Source organism: Symphalangus syndactylus, chromosome 23 (assembly GCF_028878055.3).
Source record: "Symphalangus syndactylus isolate Jambi chromosome 23, NHGRI_mSymSyn1-v2.1_pri, whole genome shotgun sequence".
NCBI lineage: Eukaryota > Metazoa > Chordata > Mammalia > Primates > Hylobatidae > Symphalangus > Symphalangus syndactylus.
This window is the reverse complement of record NC_072445.2, coordinates 28,959,215-28,987,064: the sequence shown is the minus strand read 5'-3', so window position 1 is coordinate 28,987,064 and position 27,850 is coordinate 28,959,215. Positions and strand designations below refer to the sequence as shown.

General features: G+C 35.0%; 1 protein-coding gene and 1 pseudogene across 4 annotated transcripts in view; one reads left to right on the top strand and one right to left on the bottom strand.

The window, feature by feature from the left end:
• BMP5 (bone morphogenetic protein 5) overlaps nt 1-27,850 on the top strand; it is a 129,147-nt gene that overhangs the window by 85,709 nt on the left and 15,588 nt on the right. For all 4 annotated transcript variants that reach the window (XM_055263255.2, XM_055263254.2, XM_055263253.2 and 1 more), the window contains exon 4: nt 22,672-22,866. In XM_055263255.2, coding sequence (XP_055119230.1) covers nt 22,672-22,866 — 195 coding nt within the window. The remainder of the gene's footprint in view (nt 1-22,671; nt 22,867-27,850) is intronic.
• Nucleotides 13,562-13,765, bottom strand: LOC129473904 (uncharacterized; annotated as a pseudogene).

Genomic DNA, 27,850 nt, shown 5'->3' with positions numbered 1-27,850 from the left:
GCAGGTAATTTAAAATTATATTTGTCATGATAGGAGGATAAGACACAATTTAATGGAGACACAATTTAAAAACTTAATATTTAATTTTAAATATTTATAAAAAACATCATGGAGATCTACATTGTGCCCTTATTCTCTACCCTAAAAATGTTATCACCAGGGACAGGGAGTCTAATTTTTAAAAAGATCATTAATAAGAGAACGTATCTTATTTAAGGTTCACTGCTTCTAGTTGTCACAGAATCAGGCAAGAAAAGCATTAGGCCTACAGTCTACCTCCCTCCTTTTTCGTTGCTGTGTTACACAAAAGACTTGTTTAATAAACCACAGAGGTAAGTAAAAGTTGTGTCTGTCTTGGACCTTTTTCAAGGAGATTTATTGCTATAAATACTTAAGACTTCACTATGGCCTTGTTTTACCTGCAGCAAGTTTCACAGCCTATGGATAATAACATTACCAATGCTGTGACTGCAAAGATTGTATATATGGAATGAAGTTCACACACAAATATATTAAAGGGTTAGTCTAGTGAATGTTTTATGGGTCTCAAATCTTTTTTTTTTTTTTGAGGTGGAGTCTTGCTCTGTTTTTACTATTATTATTATACTTTAAGTTTTAGGGTACATGTGCACAATGTGCAGGTTTGTTACATATGTATACATGTGCCATGTTGGTGTGCTGCACCCATTAACTCGTCATTTAGCATTAGGTGTATCTCCCAATGCTATCCCTCCCCCCCTCCCCCCCTCCCCCCATCCCACAACAGTCCCCGGAGTGTGATGTTCCCCTTGCTGTGTCCATGTGTTCTCATTGTTCAAATCCTACCTATGAGTGAGAACATGCGGTGTTTGGTTTTTTGCTCTGTTTGTTGCCCAGGCTGGAGAGCAGTGGCACCATCTCGGCTCACTGCAAGCTCCGCCTCCCGGGTTCACGCCATTCTCTCGCCTCAGCCACCCGAGTAGCTGGGACTACAAGCGCCCGCCACCACGCCCGGCTCATTTTTTTTGTATTTTCAGTAGAGACGGGGGATTCACCGTGTTAGCCAGGATGGTCTCGATCTCCTGACCTCGTGATCCGCCCACCTCGGCCTCCCAAAGTGCTGGGATTACAGGCGTGAGCCACCGCGCCCGGCCGTGTCTCAAATCTAGATCTAGAGAAAGAAAGTTCTTACTGAAAGTATTATAGGCAAAGTTTCAAACCTTCCCTATGCTCTCAAATCCAGATTTTTCCATAGCTTTTAATTACAATATTGAATTTTCATAAACAATTCAAATATTCTGGATTATAGGTTAGAGTCCAATTATGGCTTTAAGATTATCATTAAAGGATCCTCAGAGTTCAAGCATTATAAATGTAGACTGAGTAAAGCACAAATTTAAATAATCTTCCAAGAATTCTTACAATGTTAAGCTACTGTACATTTATGGTCAGAAATGTGACTGGGAAATTGGCACTGGGGAGGTAAGCAAATCGTTCCTTCCCTGGTATGTGGCCTAAACAAGAAAAATGAAATTAGTGGTGTGTGCTTCTCCCACTCTCCTCTTTGGGGATATGCTTGAAATGTCTAACTAAACAAATCAAGAAATCTATGAAATATGATCAGCCTGTTTCCTTTTAATTTCCATCTTCCCTCATGCTCCACGTGGACTTCTAAAGTTTCTCTTTTTTTTTTTCCCCCACTCTTATCTTGTATTGGTTCTCTTTTTTACTATTTCCATAATTTAACTTCTATGTTGTTTTCAATTTATCTTTTTCTCTCTGAGAACTAGTCTATATTTTGACTTTCCCTTTCTCTATGATTGATTTTCTCTTATATTACATGGGTAATTTTACTTTAAGTTACTAGTATGTTATTTTTTAGCCTAGAGTAAACTAATGTTTTACTCCTTTAAAAGGTTTCCAAATTCTATATTTGAGAGTTCGGTTTGAGATATACAGCCTTTTGTTGCTTTTCCTTATCTCTTTGATATTGTCTAATTTGAAGAATTTTCAAATGGTTAAACATGCTAGGCTAGCTGGCTTTTTGCTTTTAGGCAATACTTAAAACAGATTTTAACCAGAGGTGGAACAGATACGGCCTTGGGAAAGCAACTGATTCTCTGGGCACGTTAGTTTTATTAACTGCAACCTCATGGAGAATATACATGTGTCATTTCCTTATAAATATGAATAACCAGATGCTTCAGCTTATTACAGCTTCACTCATTACCACTGATTGTGTTCTCAATGTGACATTGCTTCAGAGCAGACAGACCATCTTTTATTTTCAGTAATGTATTCCTAACGTTTTCGTCTAAACAAAAGGAGTTGAAAATCATGAAAGGATGATAGTCAGGAAAGTCTGCTTTCAAATTCATTTGTAAACTATTATTCATTTATCCATTTGTTCAACATACAATTATTATCTGTGCATGCAAGGTGGCAGGTTACAAAAGCATATCACCTAAGAGACAGGTTATAGGAAGCTAATTTTAGAAAGAATGAAGTGCCCTAATACTGAAAAATAGTGATACAACAAAGACATCATGGGAAAGCAGAACATACATGGCTAAAGACACCTGGGATGGAGCCAAAAGAGCCATGGTACAGGTGGCCTTGAAACTGGGTCAGCAGTTAGGATACTAAGAAATACAGATGAAGAGGAAGGGAAGTCATGGAAGTATGTGAAGTGATGGTGAGGACAGGGTAATTCATTCCTGGATGAAGAAACAGTAAGTAAATGCACACTATGTCAAAATGGCATGGTATATTCTGGAAAAATTTAACAGTCCAGGATTGGCCAGAACAACTTTCATGTATAAAATGTGATTGCAGATGCTATTAGGCAAGTGATCTGTAAACAAATCATGTAAGGAATATGACATCTAAATTAAATGTAATATTCTCTTGTAGCTTGACCATGAGCGATAAAAAAGAACTAAACTTATTACTTTAATCAATCACAGTTACACCACTGTGATTACAGGTTGAATGAATATCAGTTTCATGAGGTCATGGGACATGTATCACTCATTCACACTTGTACCCTCAGTGCGTACTTTGAATGGTAATTGAGTGAGTTTGTAATTAAAAGGGTTTTGTAGTTCACTTGCCACTGAACATGTTCCTCTTATTATTATTATTATTATTATTATTATACTTTAAGTTTTAGGGTTCATGTGCACAATGTGCAGGTTTGTTACATATGTATCCATGTGCCATGTTGGTTTGCTGCACCCATTAACTCGTCATTTAGCATTAGGTATGTCTCCTAATGCTGTCCCTCCCCCCTCCCCCCACCCCACAACAGTCCCCGGAGTGTGATGTTCCCCTTCCTGTGTCCATATGTTCTCATTGTTCAATTCCCATCTATGAGTGAGAACATGTGGTGTTTGGTTTTTTGTCCTTGCGATAGTTTGCTGAGAATAATGGTTTCCAGTTTCATCCATGTCCCTACAAAGGACATGAACTCATCATTTTTTACGGCTGCATAGTATTCCATGGTGTATATGTGCCAAATTTTCTTAATCCAGTCTATCGTTGTTGGACATTTGAGTTGGTTCCAAGTCTTTGCTATTGTGAATAGTGCCGCAATAAACATACTTGTGCATGTGTCTTTATAGCAGCATGATTTATAGTCCTTTGGGTATATATCCAGTAATGGGATGGCTGGGACAAATGGTATTTCTAGTTCTAGATCCCTGAGGAATTGCCACACTGACTTCCACAATGGTTGAACTAGTTTACAGTCCCACCAACAGTGTAAAATTGTTCCTATTTCTCCACATCCTCTCCAGCACCTGTTGTTTCCTGACTTTTTAATGATGGCCATTCTAACTGGTGTGAGATGGTATCTCATTGTGGTTTTGATTTGCATTTCTCTGACGGCCAGTGATGATGAGCATTTTTTCATGTGTTTTTTGGCTGCATAAATGTCTTCTTTTGAGAAGTGTCTGTTCATGTCCTTTGCCCACTTTTTGATGGGGTTGTTTGTTTTTTCTTGTAAATTTGTTTGAGTTCATTGTAGATTCTGGATATTAGCCCTTTGTCAGATGAGTAGGTTGCGAAAATTTTCTCCCATTCTGTAGGTTGCCTGTTCACTCTGATGGTAGTTTCTTTTGCTGTGCAGAAGCTCTTTAGTTTAATTAGATCCCATTTGTCAATTTTGGCTTTTGTTGCCATTGCTTTTGGTGTTTTAGACATGAAGTCCTTGCCCATGCCTATGTCCTGAATGGTATTGCCTAGGTTTTCTTCTAGAGTTTTTATGGTTTTAGGTCTAACATATAAGTCTTTAATCCATCTTGAATTAATTTTTGTATAAGGTGTAAGGAAGGGATCCAGTTTCAGCTTTCTACATATGGCTAGCCAGTTTTCCCAGCACCATTTATTAAATAGGGTATCCTTATCCCATTCCTTGTTTTCGTCAGGTTTGTCAAAGATTGGATAGTTGTAGATATGTGGCATTATTTCTGAGAGCTCTGTTCTGTTCCATTGATCTATGTCTCTGTTGTGGTACCAGTACCATGCTGTTTTGGTTACTGTAGCCTTGTAGTATAGTTTGAAGTCAGGTAGCGTGATGCCTCCAGCTTTGTTCTTTTGGCTTAGGATTGACTTGGCGATGCAGGCTCTTTTTTGGTTCCATATGAACTTTAAAGTAGTTTTTTCCAATTCTGTGAAGAAAGTCGTTGGTAGCTTGATGGGGATGGCATTGAATCTATAAATTACCTTGGGCAGTATGGCCATTTTCACGATATTGATTCTTCCAACCCATGAGCATGGAATGTTCTTCCATTTGTTTGTATCCTCTTTTATTTCACTGAGCAGTGGTTTGTAGTTCTCCTCGAAGAGGTCCTTCATGTCCCTTGTAAGTTGGATTCCTAGGTATTTTATTCTCTTTGAAGCAATTGTGAATGGGACTTCGCTCATGATTTGGCTCTCTGTTTGTCTGTGATTGGTGTACAAGAATGCTTGTGATTTTTGTACATTGATTTTGTATCCTGAGACTTTGCTGAAGTTGCTTCTCAGCTTAAGGAGATTTGGGGCTGAGACAATGGGGTTTTCTAGATATACAATCATGTCATCTGCAAACAGGGACAATTTGACTTCCTCTTTTCCTAATTGAATACCCTTTATTTCCTTCTCCTGCCTGATTGCTCTGGCCAGAACTTCCAACACTATGTTGAATAGGAGTGGTGAGAGAGGGCATCCCTGTCTTGTGCCAGTTTTCAAAGGGAATGCTTCCAGTTTTTGCCCATTCAGTATGTTGTTGGCTGTGGGTTTGTCATAGATAGCTCTTATTATTTTGAGATATGTCCCATCAATACCTAATTTATTGAGAGTTTTTAGCATGAAGCGTTGTTGAATTTTGTCAAAGGCCTTTTCTGCATCTATTGAGATAATCATGTGGTTTTTGTCCTTGGTTCTGTTTATATGCTGGATTACATTTATTGATTTGCGTAAGTTGAACCAGCCTTGCATCCCAGGGATGAAGCCCACTTGATCATGGTGGATAAGCTTTTTGATGTGCTGCTGGATTCGGTTTGCCAGTATTTTACTGAGGATTTTTGCATCAATGTTCATCAAGGATATTGGTCTGAAATTCTTTTTTTTGGTTGTGTCTCTGCCAGGCTTTGGTATCAGGATGATGTTGGCCTCATAAAATGTGTTAGGGAGGATTCCCTCTTTTTCTATTGATTGGAATAGTTTCGGAAGGAATGGTACCAGTTCCTCCTTGTACCTCTGGTAGAATTCGGCTGTGAATCCATCAGGTCCTGGACTCTTTTTGGTTGGTAAGCAATTGATTATTGCCACAATTTCAGAGCCTGTTATTGGTCTATTCAGAGATTCAACTTCTTCCTGGTTTAGTCTTGGGAGGGTGTATTTGTCGAGAAATTTATCCATTTCTTCTAGATTTTCTAGTTTATTTGCAAAGAAGTATTTATAGCATTCTCTGATTGTAGATGGTATTTCTGTGGGATCAGTGGTGATAACCCCTTTTGCATTTTTTATTGTGTCTATTTGATTCTTCTCTCTTTTCTTCTTTATTAGTCTTGCTAGCTGTCTATCAATTTTGTTGATCTTTTCAAAAAACCAGCTCCTGGATTCATTAATTTTTTGAAGGGTTTTTTGTGTCTCTATTTCCTTCAGTTCTGCTCTGATTTTAGTTATTTCTAGCCTTCTGCTAGCTTTTGAATGTGTTTGCTCTTGCTTTTCTAGTTCTTTTAATTGTGATGTTAGGGTGTCAATTTTGGATCTTTCCTGCTTTCTCTTGTGGGCATTTAGTGCTATAAATTTCCCTCTACACACTGCTTTGAATGTGTCCCAGAGATTCTGGTATGTTGTGTCTTTGTTCTCGTTGGTTTCAAAGAACATCTTTATTTCTGCCTTCATTTCATTATGTACCCAGTAGTCATTCAGGAGCAGGTTGTTCAGTTTCCATGTAGTTGAGTGGTTTTGAGTGAGTTTCTTAATCCTGAGTTCTAGTTTGATTGCACTGTGGTCTGAGAGACAGTTTGTTATAATTTCTGTTCTTTTACATTTGCTGAGGAGAGCTTTACTTCCAACTATGTGGTCAATTTTGGAATAGGTGTGGTGTGGTGCTGAAAAAAATGTATATTCTGTTGATTTGGGGTGGAGAGTTCTGTAGGTGTCTATTAGGTCCTCTTGAAGACATTCCAAACTGTGAGTTTTGGAATTAGTAACTAAAGCAGTTTAATGTAACATAGGAGCAGAATTTTGTAGAGCAAACCACAGTACGGAAACTAAATAGTTTAAATCATAAGGAAAGGAGAAAGTCAGTGATGTGTATTATTAAATTTTGTTTAGCCTGCCCCTGTGAAGAAAAAATACCAAAAAGGTCTAAATATATTTTGGGAATCAAAAGGCTGCTGAAATCAAAAGTAGCATTTTGATTCCTCAGAGAGCCTGTGGAAATTATGTCAGTTTATGAAATACTCTTTTTAGAAATTTGACAAATGAACTGCAATGGATTTGGCAAGAGAGTTCAAGAATATTTTATTATTTTTTCATGCTGAATAGATAATTCTCAGAGCTCCATATGTTTGTTTCAGCAAAATAATACAAACATATGAGCAAGCAAATGAAAAAATATATTGCCGCTTCTTAAGGGCAAAATTTAGACATTCCAGACAAGATGTTATATCCAATTTTACAAAATTGGTTTTAAAGTTCTCAAGCACTTTCTCATGGTGGTTAATAAACCTCTATGATAAAATAAATTCTATTTTTGTTTTTAATAGTAAATGAGTAGGCTTAAATCTGTCCTAAATTATTGCAAGATTTCCAGTTCCCTACATTATAATGATACATTAATTAACTGACATACTAGGTCTTTATTAACATTGTTAATAAATCTACAGTAATGATTTTTCCTACACACATATGCACATAGTTTATTACACAGATAGCAATTTAATCTAACTTTAAAGACTTGAGTTTTCCCCCCAAACACTATAATTTTCCGTTGTTTGATGCTTTATATAGCTTAAGCCTTCCAAGTAGATTAATTCTTTTTTTCAAACTTGGGTTTATAGAATAATTTAGAGATGGAAAAACAAAGATAGTATTTTGGGGTTCATTAGAATGTCTTTTAAAAAGCCCTATGTTTTCAGACATTTTCGGTTTGGCAATACTCAGAATGAATTTTGCCAGTGACTTTTTTTCTTTCTATTCAAACTTTCTTATACATCAAGAAAAATTCAATCCGTATGTTTCTGATTCATTTGTATTCAAGTCATCGAAATGTTGTTTTGTCAGAGAGTTGTTTAATGTCCAAGAAACATTATAAGGTTATTTTTTAGAAGTAGAACTCTAAAAGCCATTTTGAAAACAAAGTCATAGCATCATTTTCAACCACATCAAGATAAAACTTTAGGTTTAAAGTCAGAAAGTTTAACGTTTCACTAAATTTTGTACCCAAATCAAGAAAAAAAAAGATTTCAGAGGTATTAAACTGTCAAATTAAATTATATTATAACTGATACTTAAATGTAAAATAAAGAAACCTTGCTTACAGTAACTTAGAATTTAAAGTTTTGATATTTAATTTAAATGAGGAGGATAAATGAACAGATAGCTACATTCTGGAAATAAACATTTTAAAAAGAAATCATTAGGAAAACTAGATTAAAATCTGGGCTCTGATAAAATATTTACCATTTTAGCCATTGCATCAATAAAATGAGTGTGATAGTAATTACCTTACAAGGTATGTGAAGTTGTATTAGATGATAGTAGCTGGCACATGGTAGGGCACAAATAAAGTTCTGTATGATAAATTGGACTAGAGATTGCACAGACTTTTCACTTACATTAGCTCTGGTTATCACTCCTTTAACTTGGGACTAGTTCTTTTATTGTGGAGGTTTTACAGATGATTTAAATACATTTTAGATAAATTCACAAGTGATAGTCCACAGGGAAAAGGTCAGATTGATATATATTCTGAAACTTTGAGTTGACAGCAGAGTATATAGGCAGTTATGTTATTAAGCTCATGTTTAATAAGATTGGTTGATAAAATAATTACTAGTAAGAAACTTTTAACCTGTTTCAATCTAGGGTGTGAAGTTAATAGAAATGAACTCATTTTGTTCTTAGAAAAATAACATATTTTTGGAGATTACTAATTTAATCAATGAAAATAAGGGAAACAAACTTTTCGTAATGCAATAGGATTATATATGGGGCTAATTTATTGAAGGCTGGCCAACATTAGCATAAAAAAACTCCTGTTTAAAAATGCCTCAGGACAAATTACTAGTATTTGAGTTAGTAAACCTATTAGTAAGCATTAAACAGTATAATGGATTCTTACAAAGATAATCGAATTACAAGCAGGATTTTAATGTTCATAGAACACAAGATCAAATAAATAATAGTAGTCTTTGATAAAGAGTAGGGTCCAATGGTCCCTAATACATGTTGTGCTGATGTTTATAGCAAACCACATAAAATCTCCACCATATAAATGGTATTTCCCAAAAAATGATTGGAAAGCTGAGACTTTAGATTTTGAGATTTAGATTTTAGAAAATCAGAGATTTTCTAAAAGTACCAACAGTTTAATCCTCTTTTATTTTCACCAATATTATTCTGCAAACTTCAAATAAAGTCTTTTGTTATCAGGACAATTAACTTGAAAGTGGGTAATTTTACATTTCATTACCCAGGATGTTGCTGTGTTCTCTCCTTTTCAACCTGTGATAATTTTTGTTGTTGTTCATTCCCAGTAATTGACAACTGTTACAGCTATGTTAACAAAGAACAGGATTCATCTTTTTCTTCAACCTTGGGTTGTTTTTCATTCATACCTGCATAGTAATTTAACATACTGATAACATTTCTTTTCCAAATTAAAATATCCAGTAATATTTCCTAAATGTATTCTGTTAAAATCAGTTTTTCCCAAATTGCCACATCTTTTGAATTGCAGTATATTCCTAATTAGAAACATATATTCCGATATCCAAAGTTCACATGTGATTATATATTAAACAAAGATATAATTTACAACTGAATATTCTTTTATGTTTATAAAATTTAAGTCTATTTGTGTGAGAAATGCAGAGTTCTTAATATAATATCTACTTAAATTTAATAAGTCCTAGAATCTGCTATTTTTAAATGGAAGTATCTGGCTAAGTTTGTTGTGTTATTCTTCGTATCCCTAAGAGAGTCGTTTTTACCTCAGGGAAAGAGCTCCAAATTAAGCCTCTGTGTTGTCAGAGGTTTAATTTATCTGTGTCAAAGGTTAGATGATCTATATGGCTGGGTAATCTGAATATCAGCTGACAGTGCTAATAAGTAGCAGAAGAAATTCTGAGATCAAGGGTGATATTTTTCTTTTTCTCCTGCTGTTTTGACTACAGTTTCTCATTATTATTTATCTAAGTTCAAAAAGTTGAATTATGTCCACTTATCTGAGGATCTTTTAAACATTCTAAGATTTGATAATATTTCCTTCTCTTATCTGAATCTTATCTTTTGAAGTAATTAAGTCATTTTTGTTCATAAAACCATATGGCTCCCCTTTTGCTGAATTTATGGTGATGACAATTGGTTTTAAATAAATAAATGAGAGAGTATCTATATCCAAGAAACTGAAAGAATCACATATCTTGCTGGAGGTTCTGAAAGGAGAAAAGAACATATACGCTTATGATTTGCTCTAGATAAATATTGTTGTAAATAAGTAGTTCTTTATGTATTGTCTAATGTTTAAGGATAATTGGATATTGACTTCTGGATTAATATTTAAGAATAAATTAGGAGGACAGCAGAAGAATAGTTATCTTCCAGTACCTGAAGAAATGAAATTAATAAATAAAATTGAACTTTTTCTGTACAGTCCACAAGTTAAATCAATGTGCATAAAAGGCAAACCGAGGGCTCTTTACAAAAGAAAAAAAAAAAGCCTTAATAATGGAAGCCAATGGCCATAGAATCGTTTGTTCTGTGAGGAATAAGCTCTATGTGACTTGAAGAATTCACTATTTAGTTGACTTCTTGTCTAGGAATTATACTGCATAATATAAATTTTCAGGTAATTTCTACAGTCACTTACAACCTTGCTGCATCATGGAATGTTAAACCATTTGTAATCTTTAAGCATATATTTATACTTTAAGCATTATATTCATGTATAAAAAAATACTATATGTAGAGAGGGTACAGTGAATGGAAACGCATTGTCTTAGAGGAGGCTGGTATTAAATAGTTACATTCAAACCCCAACTTAAGCTATTGTATAAAAGTAGTGATGGAGAAACTGGTAAAGAGAAGCGAGAAAGTTAGACATGTTTTTCTGTGCGCGTGCATGGGTGTGTAGACATGGAATACCCAGGCATATACACATTCTCAAGTAATTGTGTTAGGGATCAAATATAAATTCGTAGTTGAAAATCTATAATAAGATTTTCTAGAGAGTTCTTTTTACAGCATTTAGCAGGATTGTATTTTCTTTTTAAGTGCCATACTAAATGTTTTAGTATCATAGCAAAACATAAAACTCAATCTAAATTTTTCCATAACATTTTAGAGTGGCTTCTACTTCTATCAAATTTTTTCATCAAATTTCAAAAACATCAAAACATAAATTATCTATGGCCATGTGTTACTTTCTGAAATTTTTTTTTTTTTTGCAAGAAATCAAGCCTTGGAGAAATATTTAAAAGATATGGCTAAGAGAAACAACTATGTTGGTCATTTTAATGTGTTTAGCAAAAGTGTCCATTGAGAATTCCTGTACATTTATGGTAAAAATGACTAGATTTCTACTGAAAATAAATATGACATAGATTTCCCTTGGGTTCTGAAATCAGTATCTGTTAATTTTCCAAACCCACGTATGCTGTGACCCATGGGTTTTCTAACTCGCGTCACGTCTTAAAGCACATTGGAGAACATAAATCTTCCCTGTATGCTTTAGTTTTTTGTCATTTTCCCAGTGCATACAAATGAGCAAAATCATTAATATGTCTTTCATGGCAGGAGTAAGTGAAGGTAAATAACGGATCACTGTTCAATTTCTGCTTGGTTCAACCAAAGATCTCGTTAATTCTCTTATTAGCCATATAGAATTTTCATAAAATATACTCCATATATTTTCAAACTTACTCTTCTTATCAACTTATTTTCTGTCTACACAAATATCCTCTTGTTTATACGCTGATTTCAGCAATACATTTTGCCAATATCAATTTGTTCTTTTATGCTAATATTTAGTATTTTTAAATTCTACATGGTTAATCCAGGTTTAACTTTCTAGGTATATCTTTAATTCATCTTCAGTAAGAATTTAAACCATGCGTTTCCTGTGGACAACTGAAATCAAATAAATAACATTAGTGGAAACTAACATTGCTGAGAGCTTGCTCAGTGTTAACCATTTTGCTAAGCTCTTTAAATGAAATATCTACTTCTTCTTATCCCATTTTGTACATGAGTAAATGCAGCTTAAGAATAAATCTGAAAACGATTTGTTTTCAGAGCCAGCCTCTTATATGCTGACTCTTACAAATTAAATTAGTCTTTTATAAATTCTGAACTGAAAAATAATTGTACTGTTATAATTTCCAAATAAAACAATGCCATTAAAAATGATTATATGGGACAGAATTGAATTTTATGCTGTATCTGTTGGGAATTATTTTTGGGTTTTTATATTTTCTGCCTGGAGTTTAATTGTGATGTGGCCCACAATATGTAACAGTAATTCTGTCACATTTTTTATTTTCTAAATCAACCTCTTCAATGTTTTTTTGGTCCCTTCATGTAATTATAGTTAATTTGATAAATTAGTAAATTGGAAAGGAGAAAAAGAAACTTTTCATCTGCTGATGATTCACTTCAACATGTAATTTAGTCGAATTTATTCTTTTTATTTAGAACTTGATGACGAACCCCCTCTTCTTAATTTAGTCTTGTATGATGATTCGTAGGCAGAAAATAATTTTTCTTTATAGATATTGATTATAGAATATATTCAATAATAAATTGAAAGACTAAATTTTGCTGTTTTATCATGTCCGATGTATAAACAATATTTTAAAACTAGTCTTTTTTTCTTTTGAAGACTTGCATCCCTTTGTTATGTCCTCTTAGGATAATTACCTAGCAGTAAACATTTTTAAAAGAATGATATGTGAAACGTTTGGCATAGTCTAGTTACTAAGAAACAACAGTTCTCTTCCTCAAGTTCCAAAGCAGGTAATATTTGTAAGTGGAGAATTGCAGGTTTGATCATACTTAAGAATGTCTTACACTGGCAGATCACAATAACTTATTCGGAAGTCTTAGCTTTTGTTTTAATTTAGTTTATTTATATTTGAATGAGAGCCATATGGTTAATACAGTTTGCTTATCCAAAGTTCAACATCACAACTAAAAAACACATACGAAAAAAGGTTTTAAAATTATTGATTTAAAGTAAGCAGTTACAAACAGGAGTTAGTTGTGGTTCACTATCTGGCGAAATATATATTTTACTAGTTTTTAAGGTTTCCTTTAATGAAAAGGGGTTCAGAAGTGCTTGGCTACATCTGTATTTCTGTTTTTGATTTTCCCTAATTCAGAACAGTAACTATGGAGCACCAGCCTTACCAAACAAATGCCAAAGTCAGAAATATATTTTAGTTTTTGTTGTTTGTTGTATTTTCTCTTCTAGACTCTGTAGCTAAACTAATGATCTGTGGGGTAAATATTTTCATGGTAATATCAATTTAGGATCATGAAAAATATAAAATACTACTTATTGTCATCATACACTAGAGTTGACTCTTTCTTTTCTTTTCTTTCTACTTAAGTCTAACTTATTGTTGACACATATCTCTCAAAGATATATTGCAAAACTAGCAGTAGTGCTGGTATTTGTATCCTGAGCAGAGAGCACAAGTGAGAAGACAAGAGAACCTTTAATCCTTATAAGGCATGAGCAACCACTGTGTGTCTATGCTGCTGAGAGTTCCATTTTGGCATGCCGGTAATAAGATTATAAGAGAGAGAGGAAAACCAAAACAGAAACAAACAAAGACAAAGGCATCTAACCATCAAATCCAGTAGTATATATTGGAAGTGGCAATCAAAATTTGGATTAGACTAATACTACTTTGATAATTAAATTATATATCCCCACTCCTTAAAAATGTATGCTAATTTCTCTGTAGTGTGACAGTAATTGAATCTAAGTTTCAATTAGAGTGGAATAGGAACTGGGGAAGCCACCTGCCTTCTACACTTGATCTTAGCCAAAAGGCCGAGAAGCGATGCCACCTGCCTTCTTATGGCTAATAAGAGGTATTGAGTCTTTATCTTCCTACTTACTTACTAAGGAAAGTCTGATCCTGAACTTAATGAAAGAAGCAGCTATAACATTATTCTTGAAAACTACAATATGTATGCCACTGACAGGCTATTTTTGTTCCATTCTTCTCAAGGTGAAAATATACAGAAACCCAAGATGAAAGTATCCACCAATCTCTAAAAAGTGGACTACTGTGTACTTACAGGGAAAAGCATACTACTTTAGTAGTGTGACAAGGCTGAGTTAAAAACCGGACTCTTTTTTGAGCCTTATTTTAAGAGGATAACAGTTGCTTTGCTGTGAGGAGTAAATAAGATGCATACAAATCAACTGGTAAAGTACTCGTCTTCAATACATGGCAGCTGTTGCTTCTCTCTTAATTTCAGAAATGTTGAATTGGCTTTTTCAATTCCCAATGTCCCTGATCCTTTGAGACATGCTTCTTATGACTCTCAGGTACCAGTTATGTTTCTGTGTAGAAGTATTCTTCACATTATTTTTCTCTGAAGTAACACAACTGATAGAAATATGGAAGTGCTACTTATGCTATGAGGTCAGACGACACTGCTGACCTAGACTGAGCACAAGGAAAACACTCCTGGAAACCAGCTCTTATTTTGCATGCAAATGGTTCAGGATGCTTTTGCTCTGGGGGCCAGCAAGGGATCATGGTGGTGTTAAGATTTCACCTTGTAACTGGTCCCTTAAGTGGGGCAGGCTAGATGGCATTCTGGCCATAGCCAAATACAAGAAAAAATGGTGAAGAAAAATTCTTCTTCTTTTTACTCAGAAGAATGCTTTATGATCAGCCTTCATATGTGAAGAAAATAAGCCCCAAGTACTAAAACTCCACATTTTTAAATTTACTTTTTGTTTATAATTGAAACAATAATTGCACACATTTTTGCACAATGTGGTGTTTCAATGCGTGTGTACAAAGTATAATGACCAAATCAAAGTGATTATCATATCCATCATTTTAAACATTTATTATTTCTTTGTGGCAGCAGCATTCAAAATGTGTTCCTGCAGAAGTAGTTACTATGGCATATTATTACATTAGGTATCTCAGTATCAGTTCTCTACTGCATATTTTAGAAAATATATTTTACTTTTGTTTCACTTTCTTTATTAGGTGCCGAATAATTTATTTTTCTTCTATTTTGCTGGTACTAGACTGATCCAAAGATCCTGGAAGTACCCTATGATCATTTGATAGGTTCATGTACAAAATGAAAGGGAAGGTCAAATATTTAATAAATACGATTTTCTGAATGATAGGCCGAGGTGGGAGAATCACCTGTGGTCAGGAGTTCGAGACCAGCCTGGCCAAAATGGTGAAACCTTGTCTCTACTAAAAAAATACAAAAACTTCACCAGGCGTGGTGGCACATGCCTCTAGTCCTAGCTACTCAGGAGGCTGAAGGAGGAGAATCACTTGAACCTGGGAGGCTGAGGTTGCAGTGAGCTGAAATCACATCACTGCACTCCAGCCTGGGCTACAGAACAAGACCCCATCTCAAAAAAAAAAAAAAAAAAAAAATGGAATAATATAGTAGCTGGTGAAAGAGTATCTCCTTTAGATACTCAATAAATTCCCAAGTAACTACTCTAAGTTTCAAAGACCACTTTAATCACTATAGGTAAAATGCAGAATACTAAAATTTCACTGCTGTGAAACAAACCAAAATGTGTTTGACTCTAAAAGCTTTTTGTCACTGATGTTGTAACACAAAGAAAGAGTTTATAAAGTTTTTGGTTGATTTCTGCTGAAATTCTGCTTCACTATAGTTTTACTAAAATCCCCCAGGCTTCTGAAGGAAAAGATTCTTTCATTTAAGATATGTATAATTTTTATTTTAAAAAGTCCCATAATAACTGGAGAAAAAGAAGAAAAAAAAACTGTTCTCATGGTTTTGTGAAAAGAATGTTTCTGCTTTCTTAAAATAAATGAGGGCTATAAGACCAACTGCTAACCAATCTTTTTGGGGCATGTGACAGATGATGTCTGTAAAGTTCATAGGACCTCAGGGGAAAGGTGCTATATATAAAGACAAGAGCTATTAAAATGTAAGTGCTTTTGTGGAGGTAAACTACAATCCCTAGCGTGAGATTCATATTTCCAGCGGCTGAAAATAGGGACCAAGTAAAACACATTTGTTGGGCTTGTCATGCCCGAGACAGTAAGCCCCTCATTTCAGAGTGGTGTCCCATGGAAGGAAACTAATCATTTTCCATCACCTCAGTCCTGCCCTCCATGCAATAAAACATTTCGGCATTCTGGACAGCTTCCACAAGTGGGCACAAACCTCTGGCCATGCTGCTTTATGGTTCTCGGCCTCTCTGTCCTCAGGCCCTACTTCCTGGAGTCTCATGAGCTTGGGTTCTCAAGGGTTTGTGTTTCTCCACCTGCATGTCTTTAGTTATCCTGCCAGTGTTTCTGACCAAATATCCTGTTTCTTTTCTAAGCCCCATCACTTTATCAAACTGTGGGACACGACAGTATCTTCTGCAAAATTTTTAGAAAGAGTGTCAACACTTTAAAAAAATCTCTATCCCCTTTAAACTTCTTTATCCCTAACACACCCCAATCATATAGAAAAATGGATTTCTTCTACTGTTATGTGTTACCAGTAGTTGTAACCACATTTCTTTCTTTTTTAGTAGTGACGGGGTTTCACCATGTTAACCAGAATGGTCTCGATCTCCTGACCTCGTGATTGGCCCGCCTCGTCCTCCCAAAGTGCTGGGATTACGGGCATGAGCCACCATGCCTGGCCATAAGCACATTTCTTATCCACGGAAAACTCTCAACTCATAATTTATGTCAGTGTGTCAGGGTACTGGTGCTAATAGCCCCTTCCTGGATTTCATTTTTCCAGTCTGTCTTTTTTTTCCCCTTTACTTATGAGCCACAGAATCCTATGCTTCTTTGTACATATTATTACATTTGTCCCTTCCTTTGATTTTCACACATTACCAATAATAGATAATTATCAATATATAATATTGGCAAAGTGGCTTTTTTTTTTAGATTACTCTTTTAAATGTCAGTAAAAAGAAGAGATGAGAAAAGTCCAGCAAAGGTACCGTACACCAAACCTCATTTGTTAAACAGAACCCCAGAATTACTGTGAAGAATCACTCAAAAATCTTATCCTGTTCTCTACAGTTAAAAGAAAATTTTAATACTTAAACAATAGTTTAAAATCCCAAATTTTCCTTATTTTTGTTTGAATTTATAAAGCAATGTACACCATTTGAAAAACAAGAAAGTAATAAGGAGGAATGCTAAATTTCTGTTTGTGATACTTCAAGTCTCTGTACTTCAGTCTGGCAACAGGTCTGTGCTTTTACAATAAAACTAAAAGAGATGCAAATTTTTCATCAAGGTATAACAAAGTTGAAATTTGTAGCTAGATTACAATATACTTAATTTAAGATTATAGTAAATGTAAGTATACATAGAATTTAAGTAGGCAAGATTCTATCTTCCCCACATTCCTTAAAATCTGATATAAAAATGATTTATTCTGTATGCTGGGTGGTGAATTCTGTACGTTTTAAATGATCAGTTTCTAAAAAGGGTAGAATTCTAGTGTAATTTAGAGTCATATAATCCATAATTTCACAGTACCAGAATCAAAGTTAATCACAGGTTGAAAATAAGTGAAGATCAGATAGATGTGTAGATGTGAGACAATGCACTGATTTAACTACTGCTAAGGAGACCGTAACGGATACCGCGAGAGTCTTTTTTGAAATGAAGAAAAGATAATTTGTGCACAAGTTCCATCACAGGTGTTTTGGGTTAAGCAGTCAATTACTGTGGGTTTAGAGGAGAAAAAAACAAACTGGAATGTATGCTAACATCTCAAAGTGATATCAACGTTTAGACTGATAAATCCCCAAATGAATGTTTTTCAAACTGTGTATCCTAGAGGGAAACTCAATGATCATATTTGGCACCACTTATCCTTATAACATCAACATGTGTCTGAAGAGCTGTTTTGTGTCAGAATCTCCTTTAATAACTCTGTTTTTAAAGAAATAAACATTTTGAAAATCATATTTTCCAAATGGAGTGGTCTGAAATACAAAACCAGTGAGTCTGGGATAGAGCTTTGGTTTGCCAGTCTACCTTCCCTGTGACTATAAATTTGAAATAGTTTCAGTTGTGTTCTTAGGCAAATGTGACCACAATACCCTGACCTCAGTACTTACATGAAGTCATTTGGGTTAGAGTAGCAGATCTAGAAGGATTGAATCTCCAGCCCCAATTATGACAAAATTTAGTAATTCAGAGCTCCAGCCTCATCTACATCCTTCTTGATCTCTGTATGAATAGAGTAATAATTTCTTAGAAGATATCAGTCCAATCCTATCTTTGTTCCCTGATTTAATAAAACTGTAAAATAATATACCCATATATTTGCTGCTCAAATTGTTTCTTTATGATTCCTGTACAATAATTTTGAGGAGAAAATAAGATGGGCAAGGTATAAATATTTCTTAAAAAAAACTTTTCACGAGCAAAGATTTACTGTTTTTGTTTGTCTGTTTTTTGTTTTGTTTTGTTTTTGTAAATCCAAAAAGACAAAATCTATGCCAATAACAAACTCTGGACGCCTACAATTATAGTCATTACTACTTTCATTTCATAATCCAAGTATTATATGACACCCAAACCTGAAATAACTGGGAATAAACAATGTTTCTTTGGGTCTAACTGCCACCAGCAAGATCACTGAAATGTTGGCACATCCTTCAAGAACCCTTTCAATCTCCTCTCCGCTGTCTCTTCTCCCCTCCCATTTGTGTGTTTAAGCTTGAACAGCTTCCAGCAACCAAGCTTTTTACCTCCTATTACCACCCCATCCATTTAGCAGATCATATCCCTACCCTCTTTCCAGTGTCCACATCAAGACGTGGATATCACACAAGGGAATTTTTCTCTTGCAATTGGAGCCACTTTATCCCATCACTGGCATTGTCTCTTGCTTTGGTACAGTTATTGATGCACATTAAAACTCCCAGTGTTGTCAGATTGCTGCTCCGCTCAGCTTTGAGCTGGTACTACTCTTTGAAGTCAATGCTGATGACTAATACAGAAGATAATTTTGGAGCTCATTCCGTTGCTGCCATCCTGACCAAATGTGGAACTGCTCAGAAGCCATTCTTCTTATATAGAGAGAATCTTTGTTCACCACTTGTGTCACAGTCTGTTAACTAAGTTCCAAAGTAGTGCTACCTTGTCTTCCCAGTATTTTAGAGACTTTGGGTAAAAAGGACGTATTAGATTTTCTTTGATTCCCTTTCTTTGTAGGAGTTAAACATGCATCTATTGAAGCTGTGCCAGAAGTAACTCTGAGTTACAGACTTAAAAAAAATCACTGCCGCTCATCTTTTTCTTAAGATGACTTCTTGCCCACAAAATTGCTCAATCTTCTTTAAATATATGCTTGGTGAATCCAATCTATCACTGTTCTAGCTATGCCTGGATGTGTCTGAATCCTAAGGTGACTAAGCTTGGGCTCAAGCTGGTATCCTTACCATCCTTTGTTTTAATGTTCTTTTTGTTACCTCACCCCCATTTTCATTTCCGCTGTATATTCAATGCTTAATCTTTATGTATATTTTTAAACTAGAAACTACTCTAAAACAAGAATCAGCTTTGAAAATTAAATCCATGGTGATTCACACACATAAAGGTAATGTGTTTCTAAATCAAAATGCTTTAGGTAGGCTTCTTCAGTTCTATATTGGCAATATCTAAAACATACTGTATGTTTAATAATACCATTTAAAAAGTTCAAATTAAGTTTTATAAAGAATTTACTATTTTTTTAATACATGCAGTGTAGTCTGGGTTTCTATCAGTACTTCTACTAAAACGACTATTCGGTCTTTGAAAAGGTTTAGTCAACAAAATCAATATAAGTGTATTGTGTCTGAAAGACTAGGTCAAATAGTGAATGCTTCTATGGTGTAGCTCAAGACCAAGTGTAACTGAGCAAGCATTAACTTATGGAATCTTAATAGTCACCCCATTGCTGAAGTAAAAAGGAAACCAAGAGGAAACTTAATAATATTAAAAGTTATTTTAAAGGGAGTTCACATTGGTTTGAAGGATACTTTGCTTCACATACAATATCCACCTTTGTAAAACCCAAGAAACCCGTATTTGTAACATACACACATCTTTACAGTTTTTAGAACATAAATCTTCAGAGCCGTATTATTTCTCCACAGATAAAAATTAAAATATTGAAAGTCTTTGGAATAATAACAAAAGAAACCCCCTGGCAACCCAAAGGAAACTTGGAACTTCTTGTTAAGTGCTTATTTAACTATAAAAGAGTCAGTGTGTGTTGTAATGAATGGAAAATTGATTTTATTGTATTCCATTTATGAACATCTCACAGCAACCTATTTCAGTATTAGAAAGATCATATATTAAAAATGATTTCTGCAGTCATCAATGTATACAAGTTAAAATTTAGTTCCTGTTAAATTAACACTTCATTAAAATATCAAAATAAAAGCTTCGACAAATACTTTTTTATGTTGTACTCCAAGACAGAAAAAAAAATGAAAAAATGTAAAGAACAGATTGCCAGTTATTCTATTCTAGAACAGTTAAGTTTCTCAGTTCTTTTTTTTTCTTTTGCTGAGCTCTCTGTCACTGGAAACATCTTAAACCAATTTCAAGTGCTACACCTGAATAAACATGTTGTAAAAGTGTTTATGTATTGAAGTGGGTCAGTTCAAGGTATGGTATTTGGCTGGAACTTCTAATTTCTCTTTTTACAGTGAAAGGGCTGCCAGAAGGAGGAAGTCTGAGCTGAATTAATACATTTGTTACGGTGGAAGTAGAATGGAAACTGCTCGGACCACAAATCAAACTGCCTCTTTCATTTATGCCAGTGATAGAGTTTTTCTAAGAAATATAGACTCTGGCATAGAGCCACTGTAAGTTTGCATTTAAAAGAGAAATCTGTATGCTTATTTGTTTAAGGTTTACTGCTTTGATTATTTGTAAGTCCCTTCTCTTGTAGAACTGAGTATAATGGCATTTGGGAGGCAGATGGCCATTTTAATACTTGTAGGAATTGGACAACTTTTCCCAGTAGGTTGTAGGACAATTGTGGAGGATACCTATGCTGTCTGAATTGATGCAGCCTTTTTTTTTTTTAAACCAATACCTCCACATTTAAAGAACCCCTGTGTCCGTCCCTCTCAACAGCTGCACAGCCTCATATGACACGGTCTCCTTTTCTGGCGGTCTCATTCTCTGCACAATAGAAGTATACACAAAAGTTTTTATGCTGCCAAAATAAATTTCGTTAAGAGCAAGGGTTTATTTGCTAAAATGCCATTGATACCATTTTGGGGACTTGCTTTCCTTTCCTTTCTTCTAAGGTGGGTCAGGTTTTCTAATGGACTGAGGTTGCTCCACAGTCTTTACTGAATAAATATTTTAAGAAAACATGTACATCTCTCATGGGGCAAACCAGAGTCAATCATGCACATATTTCAAACCACATTATATATTACTCTTAAAAGATTGCTAACTTCTGTATCTAGAGTAGCAACTTTGCATAAGATATAAGTAATTCTTAACCAAATTTACAATTTAAGGTTAAATATCATCTTTGAATGATTTTCGCTGAACCAGATATCAATGGTTTTCTTTTTCACATATATATAAAATATAATTTTCAGTGATTATTTTAAATTAGAAGAGCCTAATAAAAACTGTTAAAAGAGGATACTATTAATACCTAACTCTAGGGCATTTGTGGAATCAAATTAAATAATACATGGAAACTACTTAGAAAGATGCCTAGCACAGCCACCACTCCAAAGTGATTTGACATAGTTTTAAGTATTATTATTACTACCCACATGGGAGAGGTACTTTATCAACTTTATCTCTAGGGCACCTTGACTTTTAACTCACTCCTATGTAGGTACTGGCTGTGTCCCTTTTCACTGATATATAACCACATCAAAGAACTCATAAGGGTCCGAGACACAGGCTCGTTTATGGGCAAATTTGAGTCTTGAAGCTCACTTGGATTGTTTTTTCTTGTTTCTGAGAGTCTCCAGGCTTGGTTTGCCTCTTCTGAATTCCTTTCAGTAAACACTTAGGTGTGTCAAAACTCAGAAGGGGAGGAATTCCAAAATTTCTATGTTTATTTCACAATACTTCATACTGATAATTATCAGGTTGGTGCAAAGGTAATTTCATTTTTTGCCACTACTTTTAATAACTGCGGCTTAAAGCAGACCTCCATCCCCAGACTAGGCTTCCAGAATGACTTGTGAAGAGCTTTAAGTGTAGTGCAGCTTAGTAAAGGTAGCTGGGCACTGGCCAGAAGTGAAGGTGGAAGGGCTATCAGCACTCATTAACACTTGAAAGGCTTCGAATAGGCTGGAGAAAGCAGAAACATCCCGCCAAGTATTCGGCTTTTATAACTTAAAGGAAAATTATAGGGCATTTAGTGCCGAAGAGCCCATAGCTAATATTTTTTAAATTGTTATTTAATGTGGACGTTTCGAAGTGAATGAGTAGTCAAATCTTCCAATTTATAGTATTCCTGACTTCAAGGTCTGAGAAGCTCTCAGTGAGTGAAAGCAGCTGGAGGGTGTTCTGTGCTGGAAGAATGATGCAAGATGAAACACCATAGATGGATAATTGTCTGTAATAGTAAGCCTGAATATTTATAAGAATCTTGGCCTGTAAGGAAGGCATTCTGATAATGTTTTAAAACTTTTCCCCTTTTCAAAGTACCCTCGGAATTCATTCACATCAGGTAATTGTTCTTTCTTTTTCATAAACCAAGGGCTTTTGTATTACGTTCTAGGACGCAGTATCAATGTAAAATCTGCTGGTCTTGTGGGAAGACAGGGACCTCAGTCAAAACAACCATTCATGGTGGCCTTCTTCAAGGCGAGTGAGGTACTTCTTCGATCCGTGAGAGCAGCCAACAAACGAAAAAATCAAAACCGCAATAAATCCAGCTCTCATCAGGACTCCTCCAGAATGTCCAGTGTTGGAGGTAAGAATAAACCCAAGCAGCAGTTATGCACAGAGAGTTATGGGGTCGTATGTTGCAAATCAAGTAGCCACAATAAATTTACCCTCTATATATACCTTTGGATGGTACATTAAATCTTCCAGTGATGTTTCTAGCATCCCAGAATGTTTCATCAGTGAATCACTCAGTCATTCATTTTAAAATACGTATGAGTTTCCTTCATATGTTGAAAGATTCAGTTCCAATTAAAGTCAAGATGACAGTAATAAAATTATGAAATGGCTAATCAACAAAATCTAGCCAGAACTGAGCTACACAACTTGCTGAGCTAACTTCCTCAGGGCCTCTCAAAAATGGATGGTCAACCAGGTAAATTAAACACAAAATCCTTTCTTTCGTACTTAAGTCAATACATGTGAATTATGCTACTCAGTTTTATTTTTCTGATATTAGCAGGAGAAAGACATAAGAAGACAATGATTAAAATAGTATTTATCTTTTTATTATTTGGAGGACTATTATCTAGATAATTTTCTTCACGTGTGTCTACACACACACACACACACAATCTTTCAACAAAATATTACAAATACACAATTGATGTCAGTCTTTGCAAATTAATCTGTTAATTATAGAGGGATCAAATTTCAATTGATCAGAAAGCATCTAACTGCCAAAATTTGTAGTGGCTTAATTGTGTTATTTATACCAAGAAGTACCTTGTTTAGTCCAGGATGCAAACAGTAAGCTGTTAGATGAAAATGGTGGCTATTTTAGTCCAAAAATTGATTTTGTGTATAAAAATAAATTTGAAGGGGGAACTCATCCTGGAACATCTCAATTTAGTACCACATACTTATCTATTTGTCAAATATCTATTCTTCTGTGATAATGGCCAATTTATGCATAGCACTCTGCCAGGCATGATGGATGAACTGACAAACAAAAGAGACATGATTCCTATTTATATTATTTTAGCAAATTGAAATTCTAACTTCAAACAGTCTTTGTCATTATTCCTAAAATCTTCATTTTTCCCAGGTTACTTGAAAATGACAGATCATATAGCAGCTATTTATTACTCAAACATGCATGAGTGTTTAGATAAGAAATAGATGAAGACCTTTATTTGTTTGTTTTTATTTGCTCAGAGACGCTCCATTAAACTACTAGGTGGAATTCACTGGACTTTTCCTAAAGGGTAGGCACCAGGAGAATCTTGTTAGAAAGAAGTCCTATTTGTGTGTCAAGCAACAGAAGCAGGAGGGAAGATTTCTGTATGGAATTGCATTATACTGAATTAAATGCTACTTATAAGGTGATGTTTTAAAATAATTTTCCAACAAAGAAATTCAACCACTTTTAGTAAAGCATGACACTAGTGCCTTATTACAAAGCTATTTTTTAAAGATCTTCACAAGATATTTAGTTTGGCAAAAAGTTGTAATTACTTAATATGAAAGGTGGAGAAAAATAACTTTCTAAGACCTTTTCTTCCTGGTAAATACTAGGCTGTCAAACTTGTATATTTTTCTTTTCATGTAGAATGGTTCTAAGTTTGGTTGAAATGTTTTTAATTTAATGTAGCAGACTATATTAAGAAAAAGTTTTGCTAAACCTTGAATAGAATAGTAAATAATTTCGGAGGAAATTACAAAGGGAAAAGTAGAAGTCACATACTTATTATTAGAGCTCATAATGACTCTGGCAGAGGTGTTCCAGTGACTGAAATCAGCAAAGTCCCTTTCCCTATTGGTTAACTCTATCTATCTTCTCCTCCTGACCACAAGAAACAAATGTACATCTATAAGCAGAGATGAATAATAAAACACATGGAGCAGAAATCACGTAACTTTTCACCAGTTTCCTAACACCATTTAGAGTACAAAATTATTCTAATATAGACCAGTATTTTCTTTTTGAAATTTTGTCATTGGCAACCATTTCTGTGAAATATGTGGTAGATGGTTTTGGAATGTGTTCATATTTTGATAAGAAGAAGAAAGAAATTGGCTGGTTTGTGTCTATAAGACTTAACCTTTCAATAGGTAGTAATCAAGCAGTCTGGGAAAATCCTCATAGGATTTGGTCTAAAAGACAGGGCTTTAAGGAAAGGGAATGCTCATATAAACAGAAAATTTGATACTTCGGAGACTTGAAATGCCAGTGAAATTTAAAAATTATCCAAATATAAATAACAAAGTTGTAATCGTAACAAGATTTTACAATAAGATATTGTGCAAAGGCTCTATGGATGGATAAGAAGGGGTGGGGTGGGGATGGAGTTAGGGAGGAAAGTTGTGTTGCATGTTTGCCTGATTGCTGGGTTTTTTGCAAAGCATATTGTCAAATGTTGAAAATCTCCATTAGTACAGAAGAATTAAAACCCAAGTCATGTCTGCTATCTTTATCCCATTTCTTTTCTACTTCAATGATTCTTCCTTCTGACTTCCCAATGTTCTTTTTTTCTTCCATATTCCTGTGGGAGAGCCTAGAACAGAAACCAGTACAAAATGGGAGTCCCTAAAATACTTGTTGAGTAAATTAACCTGTTGACAGCATAGGAAAAACTAACTTCCTTTTTCAGGTAAAGGTATATAGAACCATTACTTCCAGGTTTCCTGCAGAAACTGCCCGGCACTGCTTGTTCCTCTTCAGGTTTTTGGCAAGATGGTTGAACAGACACATTGTGGAAGATATTTCCTGTTTCATGTTGAGGCAGTGCAAACGGTATTTCTTTGAATTTGTGTATGAGAGGAATGAAAATGGAGCCAATAGCTAAATTCTAAGCTAGCTATCCTTGAAGATATAAAGGCACTAGGTGGATAAGATTTTTTAAAAAACCTCCAGAGCATGACGCTGCTTGAAGGAGTACATTCAGTGTTGAAAAGAATAGAGTACAGACATGCCATGTTTTATTGCTTTTGCTTTATTGTGTTTCAAAGATAATGTGTTTTTTACACACTGAAGTTTTGTGGCAATCCTGCATTAAGCAAGTCTATTGGTGACATTTTTTCCAGCAGCATTTGCTCACTTGGTTTTTCTGTGTCACATTTTGGTAATTTTTGCAATATTTCAAAATTTTACTATTATTATTAGATTTGTTATGGTTTATGCTATCAGTGGTCTTTGATATTTATTGGTAATTGTTTTGTGGCACCACAAACTTTACCCATATAAGATGGGAAGTAAACGTTGTGTGTGTTCTGATTGCCCCAACGATCGGTCATTACCCCATCTCTTTCCCTTTTCTTGGGTTCCCTATTCCCTGAGACACAATATTCAAATAAGTTCAGTTCGTACCCCACAATGGCCTAAAGGTGTTCAAATGAAAGGAAGATTTGCACCTTTCTCACTTTAAATCAAAAGCCAGTAATGATTATGCTTATTGAGGAAGGCATGTTGAAAGTCCAGATAGATTGAAAGCTAGGCAGGCTTCTTGTGTCAAACAGTTGTCAAGTTGTGACTGCAAAGGAAAAGTACTTGAAGAAAATTGTAAGTATGACTTCATCAACACAGTAATGATAAGAAAGTGAAATCGTTTTCTTGCTGATGTGGAGAAAGTTTGAGTGGTCTGGATGGAAGATCAAACCAGCCACAACATTCTCTTATACCAAAGCCTTATTCAGAGCAAAGCCCTGATTCTCCTCAATTCTATGAAGGCTGAGAGAGCTGAGGAAGCTGCAGAAGAAAAGTCTGAAAGTAGCAGATATTGGTTCATGAGGTTTAAGGAAAGAAGCTGTCTCCATAGCAAAAAAGTGCAAGGGGAAACAGCAAGCATTGATGAAGAAGCTGTAGCAAGTTATCCAGGAGATCTATGTAAGATCACTGATGAAGGTAGCTACACTGAACCACAGATTTTTAATGTAGATTAAGAAGGCTTATTTGGAAGAAGATGTTATGTAGGACTTTCATAGCTAGAGAGGAGTCAATGACTGGCTTCAAATCTTCTGACAGTCTGACTCTCTTGCTGTGGGCTAATTTACCTGGTGAGATTAAGTTGAAGACAATGCTCATTTACCATTCTGAAAATCCTTGGACCCCTAAGTATCATGCTTAATCTACTCTTCCTGGGCTCTGCAAATGGAACAACAAAACCTGGATGAACAGTGCTTCTGTTGATAGCATGGTTTACTAACTATTTTAGGCACACTGTTGGGACCTATTATCCAGAAAAAAGATTCCTTTCAAAATATTACTGCCCATTGACAATGTACTTGATCACCCAAGAGCTCTGATGGAGATATATGAGAAGACTAATGGTTTTTATCATGCTTGCTAGCACAACATACATTCTGCTGCCCATGGATGAAAGAGTAGTTTTGACTTTCAAGTTTTATGATTTTAAAGATTTATTTTGTAATGCTATAGCTTCCATAAATAGTGATTCCCCTGAAGGATCTAGGCAACCTTCTGGAAAGGATTCACCATTCTAGATGCCATTTAAGAACATCCATGATTTATGAGGGGTTGAAATATCAACATTAACAAGGGTTTGGAAGAAGTTGATTCCTACCTCCTGGATGACTTTGATGGGTTCAAGACTTCAGCGGAGGAAATCATTGCAGATGTGGTAGAAATAGCAAGAGAACTTGAATTACAAGCGGAACCTGAATATATAACTGGATTGCTGCAATCTCATAGTAAAACTTGAATGAATGAGGAGTTGCTTCTTATGGTTGAGCAAAAGAAGTGGTTTCTGGATATAAAATCTTCCTGGTGAAGATATTGTGAATGCAGTTGTAATGACAACAAAGGATTTAGCATTTTAAATAAGTTTATTTACTAGAGTAGAGGCAGGATTTGAGAGGATGGACTCTAATTTTAAAAGAAGACCTTCACAAAGTAAAGTGCTATCAAACAGCCTTGCACACTACAAGGAATCTTTTGTGAAAGGAAGAGTCAATCAATGTGACAAATTTTACTGTTGTCTTTTAAGAAATTGCCACAGCCACATCAACCTTCAGCAATCACCAACCTGATCAGTCAGCAGGTATCAACATTG